The 13,001-nt window shown below is 31.7% G+C and overlaps 1 protein-coding gene across 4 annotated transcripts in view; it reads left to right on the top strand.

Moving 5' to 3' along the window:
• LOC106467262 (protein tyrosine phosphatase type IVA 2-like) overlaps positions 1 to 9,572 on the top strand; it is a 26,037-nt gene extending 16,465 nt beyond the window's left edge. For all 4 annotated transcript variants that reach the window (XM_022395396.1, XM_013927590.2, XM_022395395.1 and 1 more), the window contains exons 3-6: positions 2,490 to 2,582; positions 3,902 to 4,032; positions 5,642 to 5,716; positions 7,194 to 9,572. In XM_022395396.1, the coding sequence (XP_022251104.1) occupies positions 2,490 to 2,582; positions 3,902 to 4,032; positions 5,642 to 5,716; positions 7,194 to 7,302 (408 nt within the window). In that variant the 3' untranslated portion in view covers positions 7,303 to 9,572. The remainder of the gene's footprint in view (positions 1 to 2,489; positions 2,583 to 3,901; positions 4,033 to 5,641; positions 5,717 to 7,193) is intronic.
• The last annotated feature ends 3,429 nt before the right edge of the window (positions 9,573 to 13,001 follow it).

Raw genomic sequence — 13,001 nt, 5'->3', positions numbered from 1 at the left:
GATAAGAGATTGAAAAAGAAAAAGGTGTAAGTAATGTGTTTTGTGAGAACTAAACATTATGTTAAATATAAAGTATGGAGTTGTAAAGGTGAAGTTTTGTTTTATAAGGAGTTAACATTGTTAAAATATACTGTACAAAGGTACCAATTCCTTGTTCTATATCAGGAGTTAAATATGTATAATAGGGATGTAAAAACTGATTAATCAGGATTATATGACATTTTTTAAGTTATAAATTGATAACCCAAAAAAAAAGTGACTTTTAAACTTTAATCTTTCCATGACCGAAATTTAAGAGAAATGACAACTTAATTTTTATTTTATCTTAGTTTCTGGTTACTGTTTTACATGCTAGTATCTTTCTCTACACTTTATGAAAGTAGTTACTAGTATAAAATCATAACTAATATTCAACATTAAACTGGTACACAATTAAAAACATTTTATTTAGGCCTATCTATGGCTTTCAAAAAGTTGACGACTCTACATGATTTGACGTTACAACTTCATCGTCAGGAGTGAATTACAAAACAATTGCAAAAGTATTTATAACTTGTTAGTAGGTCATTGACCTGTGTGTTATTTTTCATAAATTCACGCTAAACCATTCAAAGGAGATCAATCCACATTCTTGCAGAATTATTCTTCATACCTTCATCTCTATTTAATACTACATGATCGTTTTTATGTTTTATTATTTCTAACGATTCACGAATATTATTACCTATTACACTTTTAGGTTGAGCTAATATTACAGTTTTTTCAGTTAAATGTATTTCGTCTTTTGTAGTACCTAAGATTTGTACTTACCAAAATGATTCAAAAACAATTTGTTATTAATTAATTATATAGCAGTCGAAAGAGGTTTTAACCCAGATCTTATAGATAGGGCAATTAAGAAATTCACTAATACTATAATAATTGATCAAGTTACTACTTTAAAATCTAGTTATGAAAAAAATTAGAAAGGAAGGCTTAATCTTACCATATGTTTCAGGTTTAACTACTAGTTTATTTAAAGTGTTCAAAAAACAACAGATATTCTACCCTATATTTAAACCGATAAATAAGATGAATCAATTCTTAGGTACTACGAAAGACGAAATGCATTTAACTGAAAAAAAACTGGAATATATAAAATAGAATGTGAACGTGGAAGTATTTACATTGGTCAGACAAAACGTAATTTAAAATACTGCTTAAATGAGCATAAGGGATATGTAAAAAATAAAAAAAACTGAAAATTCATCCATAGCAGAACATGTACAGGAAACACAACACACAATATTATGGAAAAAACTGTAATATTAGCTCAACCTAAAAGTATAATAGGTAATAATATTCGTGAATCGTTAGAAATAATAAACCATAAAGAAAATCATGTAGTATTAAATACAGATGACGGTATGGCGAATATTTCTGCAAGAATGTGGATTGATCTCCTTTGAATGGTTTGAATAGGGTAGATAGGTATTTCATTTCTTTTTTTAATTTTTTTATATCCTCAAAAATAGGGCAGGTAGGTGGAATATTGGGCTGATTGGATTTTGTCACAGTATTCTTTGCTGTACCAGTACTTTCAACTTCCGCTGGGCATTTTGGTTTAGGCCTATAGTGAAATTTAATTGATTTGACACCAAATGTGCCTACTAATTGATCTATCCCAGTATCCATTGAAACTTCTCCCAGATCAACATGTGTTGATGTATGCTCATAATCAATCGAATATAGTTTAGGATGGCATGACTCAAACACATCTTTGACATTTCCAGTAAACTGTGACTTTTTTTTTTAGTTAAACGTGTACATTTGTTAAAGATGACAGCCAGTATTTTAGTCACCATGATGTATGTTTGACATTGCCTGAATGGAAGCTCAGCTATAATTGGCTGAGAGTATTGATACACCACACCAACTAACGAATCAGAGACATGGTCTCTTATGAGCTTCACTTTGCACAATATGGTATCAGGTTAGCGCAATAATTTAATGAAAAATATTAATCTAAGGACGTTTGTCATTAGAATTGGTCTGGAGATTTTTGTTTTATGACGAGGTATAGAAAAAACTGTAGAGGTAGGGCATTTTTACATAGCATCGGTTGAGCAACCAGAAACAAAGCTTTTTTTTCTAGGCCTAAGTAAACCATTCCTTTCTTATTCAGGATTCGTGTTAGACAAGTTTGACGGTATCTGAGTTAACAAATCAATGAGTCAGAAGCATCAGAAGTGGTTTTAAGACTTTTTTTTTTTATTCCAAAATATCAGTGGTTTATTGTATCTCTGGATACGACGTAGTTTGTGTAAAAGTCCATTGATAACAGGATTAGGTAATAATTGAAAACACTTAAAATTAATTATACGATTACTAGCAATAAATTTATTGGTATTCAGGCAATTTTCAATACAATCATAATATCTAGTGAGATTTTCTACAAGTACAAATTGCTTTGTGTCGGTAGTTAAGCAGTATTTTCTTTTCATCCCTAGGAATTAAAGAAACATAATGTTAAGGATCTCGTGAGGGTTTGTGAAGCCACCTACAAGACAGATTTGTTGGAGCACGAGGGTATTAATGTACATGTAAGTTATATTTAGTCAGTTAGCATAGCTTGTACTGTGTTGATTGGCTTATTAAACTTAATCAAATCTCTGCATTCCAACCCTTCAGTTTCAAACTGGATTTTATCACATTTGAGAAAAGTTGCTTGTGCCCATCTTTGGTTATGATTGACACTTTTTTTTTATATATACCAATTTACAATACTACTGGCCTGTTTTCGAGTATATATATTTGTTTTATAATTAAGTTATCTGGCAGTTATGATATAATTTCTATCAAACCTGTTAAAATAGACGGCTAGTTATTAGACATGTATATATATGTCAAGAATTTTATTGAAAAAACTTCCAAACTAAGTTTTTTTTTATTAGGCATATACTGTATCATTGTTTTGTTTAACCTCCTTCAAGCTGTTTTGAATATCAGCCTCACAGTGTTCTAGTCTTGTAATATAAGTATTGGACACTAGGATGCGGGATAAATGTGCCTGAGTGTGAAAACTAAAACTCCCATGATTAATGATGTCTTTGTAAAATTATGATTCTTCGGTCTGGTGTGTTCACAGAAAAACTAGATAACCTATAGCTACGTAGAAATCTGAGTTTTGGCTTATTTTGCAGAAAGTATAGGTTATAGGTTTTGAAGAAAAACTAGATAACCTATAGCTACGTAGAAATCTGAGTTTTGGCTTATTTTGCAGAAAGTATAGGTTTTGAAGTCTAGTTTTTTGTGTGGTTTATGCTGACGTTCAGAAGAAGTGGTCAAGGTAATACACAAGTTCAAGCTGTTTTTTTTTGTGGCCAAACTTTACAGATGTGTTTAATGGAAAACATTGGATTTTAGTTTTGTATACAGTGAAAAAAATTTCTCCAAATGCCTAGATCAGAAGGTGACAAAGTTATATTTATTCACTGCGTCATAAAAATCGAAATGACCCAACTGTTACTACATGATGGCTATTTTACTTTTTGTCAGTCATCGTGAATTTGTGTCTTCCATTCAGTTTAACTGTTGAAGTTGTGGGAGAAGGGTTGTACATTGAAACTGAAGGAGGAAGTTTGGTTTGCTCTTGGACACTACAATGTAGTACAACACAGAATGGTTTGCTCTTGTTGTACTACATTGTAGTGTCCGGACACTACAATGTAGTACAACAAGAGCAAACCATTCTGTACAGATTGAGTTGTTCTTGTTGTACTACATTGTAGTGTCCACAGAATGGCCTTAAAACTAAAAAAATTGTAGTTAATTATAGGTAGAGATAGTTTCACATGCTTTAATTTTATCAATTAAAAACTTCAAGTTGTATTCAATTTTAATGTATCCCTTGTTCACTTAGGATTGGCAGTTTGATGACGGATCACCTCCACCAGCTAAGATAGTTGAAGATTGGTTTGACTTATTAAAGACAAGATTCAAAGAAGATCCCGATGTTTGTGTGGGTGTTCACTGTGTAGCTGGCTTAGGGAGGTGGGAATATTTTTTATAATACATTATAATCTAGCCTTAGATGAATCTGTGCAGACTGTCATCAATGCTCAGAATTCATGTTCTCAGATTGTACAGATTTATGTATTTGCCACAAGTAGCTGTGAAAGGTTTCTGTGATAAGCAAGATGTTTAAATTTTTTCCTGAGATACTAACTATTACGTAGTTTGACGTGCACATTGGAGTGGGCGGCAACTGCCTATTGTAGAAAAAATACAAGTTTAGAGGACGACATTTCGCAAGCCTTTCGACTTCGGGTCTATAACTTGTTCATTAAAACGTAAATGTATTAATTATTCATTCCACACATTAATAAGTGCTTAGCTGAACACGTACTTGCAAGAGGCAGGCAGTTGGCCATTAATGACCTTCCTTGCAACTGAACACCACCCATATTTTCAGCTTTATGTACATTATAAAAGTCCTTGAGGTAGCTGGCACTACTGGTCAACCATATTCCCCTCTTGTCACTAGTATAAGGTCTCATTCGGGTTGAAAATTCCAATTTTCCTCTCTTTTTCCAATAAACATAGAGCTTGAACTTAATTTTTCCCATCTGCTTCTTGTCGTCATGGAGTTATTCCATAGACTGTGAGTTGATTTCCAAAACTATCACAATAGTTCAGATACATTTGACCTTTGGAATCTGCATAGGAAGTTCATGTCCATGAATCGAAGTGAGTAAAATTTGCTTGCAAGAGTATTTAACAAAGTAAACTTCAATTTTCGTTGTAACCTTACCTCTGCCGATTACTGGTATAGGGCTCTCTGATGTTGTAGATTTTTTTCCCACAACCCAATAACCATTCCTCAGCTGAGGCATATTATTGCAGCAAAGGGTCAGGCAGTTCCAGAGGACACGTTATGTGCTGAAATATCCAATACCATTCTCAGGATAGACACATTTGAATCAGCGTTTGCCAGACAACCCCCACATCCTGGCTATAGTCGTCTCGACTCCCCATTATCTCTACAAGGATGAAAAAATAGTCTGTCGTAGTTCAAAACAAAGGTGATATGTGCACCTCTCGGGCCATCTTAAGGACTAAAAAATGTTGACGCAGCACTGACAGCTCGTGATAGGAGTTAGAGCTACAAATTCTTTATAAAGCAACAAAATGAACTTTAATTGCTCCAGATAAAGACTTATATTCTCCAGTAGTTTTTAAATGAAACATCATCAGAGTTTACTTACAGTACTGAATTATCTAGTGCAGTAGAATACTCAGTCTCGTGAGTTGCGGAAATGTTGTGTTAAATGGCGTTGGTTACAAGTCAAAAACTATAAAGTAAAATGGTAGATGCAAGAGGTGTACGTGATTATTTAAATTCCACCGAGTCTCGAATGAAAGTAAAAGGTTATTAACAATGAAGATAAATTAGTGGTTGATGTCAAAATAAGTAGATTTATGAGATTCAATTAATTTTTTATGTGTAAACGAACTATGCATATTGTCATTCTGGTAAGACAGATTGGAGCAGAAGCTGTTTTGTAGCTATATTTAATCGTTTCAGCTTTCGATAGCACTTCTTATAACCTGGACACTAATTAGTATTAAAAATACCATTTCATGAAAATCTTTTTTGCAGGGCTCCAGTTCTTGTGGCCTTGGCACTAATAGAACTGGGCATGAAGTATGAAGATGCCGTTGAACTCATTAGACAGTGAGTCTGGTCTACTGTATTATTAAACACATTGAACATAACATCTGATCTACTGTTAACACAGCTGTCAGTAAGCTGGTTTGTGCTGTGAAGTTTTCTATGTATGGTTATTCTCCTAGGTTTTAAAAGTGGACAATATTTCTGTTTGTTCTGGCAGTAACTATATTGTATTGTTAGAATATTAGGTACCATTAACTGTTTTAATTCAATTTGGTAGTAATTCTTTTTTAATGTTAACTTCCTAGCGACTAGTATAATGCACGATTATAATTCCTAATGTCATCATTTTACAAGTTGACAACATATTCAAATTGCATCCAACATTACTTTTAACAGTGTACAAGATGAACTCCACTGAACACAATGCTGTATGTCACTGTGATATGTCAGAATTTGGAGTGCAAGCAACAATACAACTTTTATCATTTTATAAAATAATGAACTCCACTAAACACGATGCTTTATGATACAGCACCATATTTTAATATACTAGTGTGTAGCCTGTCAAAAATGATGGGAAAAGTACAACCACCACCACCCTAACCTCACATTTTATAATTAACTGAGATAAATAAATTTTTCAACAAAATCAAGCTTGACCAACAAAGAGGCAGAAAAGTGCAGTCGAGGCAGTCAAACTTCGGTAAGTTCCGTTGTGAGTCAATTAAAATTAAGATCATTCATGAAATGAATTCATGGGGTATTCATTGAATAATTATTGGTAAAAATCAGTTAGATTAACAACTTCTAATACGTAGAAAAGCCAGTGCGTTTTGGTAACACTACGTTCCAACAATGGCTTTTATGTCATGTTGCTTAACAACAAAAGTATAACCTAATATTGTTGTTAGTCTATGTACTGAAAGTATAAAATAAAATGTATAGACAACAAAACAGGAAAAATATTTGTTGATTTCTTTAATTTAGAGGCTCCGTTGATTAAAGAGGTTTGTTTTATTTATAAAAAAAAACATTGGTGATATAACAGAAAATAGCTTAATTCATAAACGATTTAAGTTTAAAGTAGAATCATATTTTGACTTTCATGATAAATTTTATGTACTCTGTTCTAGGATAGGTGATCCCACATTACGTCTATGCTTTAGGCTTATTATACTAACACTCGCCACATTTATAAGGTTTCACAGCACCACTGCCTCATCACAGCCCCCTTGCACCCGCGTCATTAAAATCATAATGGGCAGACAGTAATCGAACTATTTTATCTGGATAAATGCGTTTTGACTTTTATGACTCCTCCTATTTCGAGAAATCAAGCGTGACGTGACACATACTATTATATAAGTTAGATAGCTTATCAATGAATTTATTATTTTTAAAGCAAAGTGATACATTGACTCGCAGAAAACCAACTACCTCTTAGAAAAAAATAAACCATAGAAACGAATAATATTTTTTGTTAAGACAGTTACTTACTGTCTTTAATGTATTAGATTTGTTGTTTTTCTTTCTGTAGGAAACGAAGAGGAGCTATTAACTCCAAGCAACTTTCTTATCTGGAAAAGTACCGTCCTAAGTCACGATTGAAGATTAAAAATGGACATAAGCCATGTATTATTCAGTGAAATCATTATCTTCCTCTTAGCCAACCTCAAGTTTTGATTAGATTTTATTTCTGTTTTTAGAAGTTAACGTAACAGAAACGCGTTCTTGTTACGACATGGCACGGTTGATAAATATATGTCGCAAGATGCCATGTCCGTGCCTGCTTCTACGGGAGTGTATCATCTGTTAGATACTGTGGAACGTCCTGTTGTACTGTGCACCTTTAGAGTGTGAATACAACTATCTTGGTAGAAGTTTTTGATTTCTTTGACAGTTTTTGTCTTCCATAGTTGACCTTTGTTCAACTGGAAGAAAACACAAACTCTCCTCATCCTGTGAACTTATTCTAGCGTAAAACATTAAATGCCTCATACACACTACATACAAGACTATGAGACTGTTCTTGTAGCGATTTAGGGTTTAAAAGCTTATCTCGGAAATAATGATAAGTCAAGAAATTGAACTGATAATTTTGATTTTTGTGGTCAGGATGAAAAAAAAAACGTTTTATACACAGTGACATTAGAAGTGATGTGAAAACAATAGTCTTGGGAAAAGTGCAAGTCTTTAAATTCAAGCATGTATTATGTCATAAAAACAGTTGCATGCCTGAAATAAAGATAATATTGTAAAAAAACAATAATTTATTGTGATACTCCTGAACTTCTGGTTGCCTATGTTGTCCAACTTTTATCTCGTAGGGAATAATATATTTTAACTATTTTTTTAATATAATTCAAGCCATTTATAAATAATATTCATCAATAATTTTGTCTGCTTATAAAACTGGCAGGAGGAAATTTTACCAGTGAAAAACTAAGAGGTAACAGTTGTTTGCTGTGATCTAGTAGAACAATTAAATGATGCAAGTGTAAGAAACGTTAAACACTGAGCTCAAGGATTGTTCAAGCTCAATTTTGTTTCTTTGTGAATATTTTATGATAATACATGGAAATTGAGTCTTTCAAGTATTGGATGAGAACTTGGTATTTAGAGTATTCACTTAAGAAACATTTTAATCCCAGGGAAAAGGTCATTTAAATAAATATCTTGATAGCTATAAAAAATTAGATGGAACTGGATAAAATACTGAATCAGAATACAATCTTTCTAAATGATTCTGTAGGTTAGGTTTGTTTGTTAGAGCTTATGCTTCTGTTTCTGTAGGATTACTACAAAACTTGATTTGTAAAGTGTATTGCTTTGGTACTTAATTAAAAATGTTCTTCTTAGAACATCTCGAGTTATTCTTTTTTAAGATTCTACGAGAAGTTTCGGATTACTCCTTTCCAGACAATATATCAGTGTTAATTAACTGTTTCACTAAACTTTTTCAACTTTATTTTGTGCGACGTGCACAAGATAGACAAGAAAAAGTTTTCATTTAGGTGTGTCAGTTTATTCCATGTTATCATTTATCCAAATAAAATATATTCTATGTATTGACAAAAAAATCAATATTTTTTTTTTCTAATAAACCTCTGAAGAAAACAATCTTTCTTGCTGGTTAAAGACCTTTCGTATAATATTTTAACATTAAGGTTTTTCCAGCATGGTAATGATCTACTCAATTGTTTTCAGAGTTCCAAATTTTCAGTTAGAAAGTTTAGACTGCAACACAAAAATTATAACCTATTTCAACTGCAGAATGTAAACATATTGTATTCTTAAGGAAATGTTTTGTTTTAAATAGTTTTTTCTTTAACCTAGTTATGATTACATAATTTAAAAGAAATCTAACTGATTTGTCAGGAAGGAGATGGACAGGAATTATTTACTCTTGTGTCCTCTAATAAGTATTTTTATATGTACTCTTGTTTTTAATCAAAAAAGTAAGTTTAAAAGTATGATTGGATTGTATCTTTAATAAATTTTAATACTCTCGCCAGTGAATTGATTTTAATAGAAACGGGTGCTTAATTTATTGTAATGAATTCGATGTTTATGGCTCTTTGGAGAAACCAGGTGGGAATGAATTCATAAAATTTAATGATACGTTTGAAGCTTTTTATTATTGCAGGATGCGTAGATAATGAGATGTTTTTTCTTTGGCTGTTGCGATGATGAATGTACAATACAGTGTTCTTAGTGTCAGTTCTGTATAGTTGGATGGCTGTCTACTACACTAGAACATTTTCATCCCAAAAACTTACAGAAAGTTTCTTTTTAGAACCTTCCCAAACCCTCACCACTCGTTATATTTTGTTACATAAAATGATAGATGCGTAGTTATGGAATTGTAATTTGGATTGTAATTGATGTATTTTAATAAATCATAGTTTGCACAATAGTTTTTGTAGATTGTCTGTTGAATGATTTTTTATTTTTTCTTTCTGAATACGCACAGTTATCTGTCTATGAGAAATAACATCATTGTCTTTGAAATTCACGAAAACAAATGTAACAACAGAATACCTGTTGTAGATGTTTTAAGTTAGTGGTTAGATATTTATACTAACACATGATTTCAAACATTGATATTTGTGTTGAGAAATTAGATCCAATTTTTTGCCCATTCAGTTACAGATACAAAAATCTGATTTGTCACGAAAGAAACGGTATTTTGAACATTTCGAGAAATAATCTAAATATATGCACTTATCCACTGTGACCATAATGTGTCATTCAGTGACACATTTTTATTTTTAGCTATTCTAGCATCAGTTCTGAGAACTTGTAATACAAAAAAAAAACAGGTTTCAATACTCATGATGGGCACAGCACAGGTAATCCATCATTTAGCTTCGTGCTTAATTACAAACTGTCTTATGTGCTATGGATTACACGTGTAAAACAAGTCTCCACTGCTTCCTATATATTTTGTGCAAAACAAACTTTATTTCTCCAGCTACTCTTCTGTCTAAAGCAATGATCGGTTATCCATCTTTACCCCCCCCCCCTCCCAAGGATCAACCTGAGGCCCACACACATCCTAAATGTGTTTCATATATATCTCTTTTTTTTTTTCTATTGATATGTGTCATTTTTGGCTCGTGACTAGTAAAGAGGGTCTTGCACTCCTTGATTTTATTAGTGGGGCTTGTGAACTAGTTTTGGTTGCCCACCACTGGTCTAAAGCTATGAAATGTAAAACCCTCCTTTCTCTGGTAATTCTTCTTATAAAAAATAAAACCTATGATTTATCAACTTATTTGTCCAGAACCCTTCAATTAAAAACTATGGTTTATAAACCATCATTTCTTGAGTAGCTCTGGAAAACACTTTTATATGTTATTACTGTGACTGTTACAGTATCATATCACCAGTGTTAGGCATGTCACTAAAAAAAAAAGTATTTCATTACTTGTGTCTTCAGAAGAAGAAAAAAATATTAGTTAATAAAAAAAATTTCACAATACTCATTAGGATTTTTACCCTTTATTTCTCCTGTAAAACATTTGTTTGTGACTATTCCTTTTTTTTTAATGTAATCACATTCTGTAAATTAATCTATTAAATGTATGTCATTCTGAATGCACAATATGTACACTCACAAATAGCCAGACCTCAGTGCTGATAGAGTTTGTACAACCAATTTGCAAGCTGTTTTCTGAAATTCATCTCTGCAATCACTCGAAGGAAATGTATATGAAATACATTTAGATATTTTATTTGATCGGAACAGAGAAACTGAAATTTAATTTTCCTTTAAAAAAATAGACCATTAACGTACGTGCACAAAAGAAAGAAGGTGATGGAACACACTTGTTTCTTTTTAGTGGAAAATAACTTAATATTATTACTCTCATTAAAAATCTTGTTATTAACAGAACAGTAACGAGTTACTTAAATACTGGTTTACCCCTAACTGCTCAACATCTACTGCTTATCCTTGGTCTGGAATATCTTGTTGCAATCCCCTTCTTAAATTAAGCAAAAATTGTTTTAACAGTAATAGAAATTGATCATTCGAAGTCTACAATTTCCAGAGTTATAACAAACATATGAACGTAAATATTAACCTACTCTACAACGCATGAAAATTACTTAAGTATTTAATAAAACAAATGATAATTAATTCAAACTGTTCATACTATCTTAACGTACTGGATTTTGTGAAACAAGATTAGACACTGACTACATCTACCATGTTTGGTGAACCTATGCAGTAAAAGTGACGAGTTTCAAACCGTTCTTAAAAGGCAATATTTTTCATACTTCAAACTCTCTTTCAAGATTCCACATGAAGAAATATAACTTCGGGCTTTCATTGTCAGTTGTCTTATTACTTCAAACTGTACCTGATGATGACAAAACCTTGTCGAAACGTTGTACATTTGCTGTTATGTTAAACTTGTATTAAAGTTTTTCTTCATTACCCATTCAAGCCGTCTCCAGCCATTATTATTACTTCAAACTATTTACTAACAAATAGTATTGATATCTTATATCAAATTTAACTTCGAAAAAAAAGTATTCTGTATAATAAAAAAAATCAAAGCAAAACTATATCTCAAATTTCAGATTATAGTAATCTATTTTCTGTAACAAAAATTAAGCATTATATTTTACAAAAAAAAAAGATTAAATCAATTAAGTTGTAAGGTTAATGTAAGTTAAAAATATTTCTGCATACTTTAATGGGGAGTAAAAAGCACATTCTAGAGCCTCATTAAAGGTGAACAATAAAAATGTCCGATTAAATTAGGATTCCATACAAGTTAATCTATTGCTCAATATAAGTCTGAAATGTCAATGAAGTTATCCATAAGAGTGATCGTGACGTATATGTCTTGTATGATTTCCTTCTTTCTGTTACATTGTGTCGATTTTCTTCTTTACTGTGTTTTCAAATTGAAGATTTTGTTAATACTTTCTGATATATTGTGTTGTTTTTCATAATTTAAAGTACTTAATGGAGAGATTTTATACATTTTGGTACTAAAGCTAGAAAAACAAATTTCCGTACAATGTTCCACCATAGCTACTTCATCAGGGCTGGTAGTACAAAAACTGTTTGATATTAAAAACTTTCTGATATACAAAAAGAAAATTTAATTATGTCCCAACTGCTAGAGTAGCCTTGTCTTTAAGTATTAAATGTGAATCACTGTGTAAAGAAGAAAACCTTTAAAAGCTGTAATTAGCCAGAATTTTTTAATGTTGCAGTTTTAAAGTCCAAAAGCTGGTAAAGCAACTGACCCAATAATATTATTAAAAATTACATGACTCTAACCTCAAAATGAATTGATTAAGAAGAATGTACAAATAAACCATTAAAACTTCTGCAGTTTAATGTGAATGTTATCACTGCTTTACGTATTATACATTCTTCTTTATTTTCACTCAGAAATTCTTATTAATAATTATATTATTAACAACACCAGCAGCATAAAATAATCGTTTTAAACACATTTAGTTTGCCTGTATCCAACAAACCAAATATGTAAAGCAGATATTAAAAATTACTTCCATAAAACATACTTGCTAACTGTTTTACAATTTAACTTAAAGATCAACTTGGTTGATGTTTGGTTTTCTGCAGAAGTGTTTAAACATTTTTAAGTCAGTATGTTTTACTTCCAAAGTACAACCGTGCATCTTGTATATATATTCCATTCTGTGATGGTTTTATAACTTTCAACCAACTTCTATAATATCTCTTCTTGCTTCCTTCTCATGTGGCAAACTTTAGTGCTTATATTGTTGAAATTTGAGGTTCAATCCTTGTGGTGGACACAGCATAGATAGTCCATTGTGTAACTTTGTGCTCAACAAC

Source organism: Limulus polyphemus, unplaced genomic scaffold (genome assembly GCF_000517525.1).
Source record: "Limulus polyphemus unplaced genomic scaffold, Limulus_polyphemus-2.1.2 Scaffold2547, whole genome shotgun sequence".
Lineage (NCBI taxonomy): Eukaryota > Metazoa > Arthropoda > Merostomata > Xiphosura > Limulidae > Limulus > Limulus polyphemus.
This window is presented reverse-complemented; position numbering and strand designations above follow the sequence as displayed.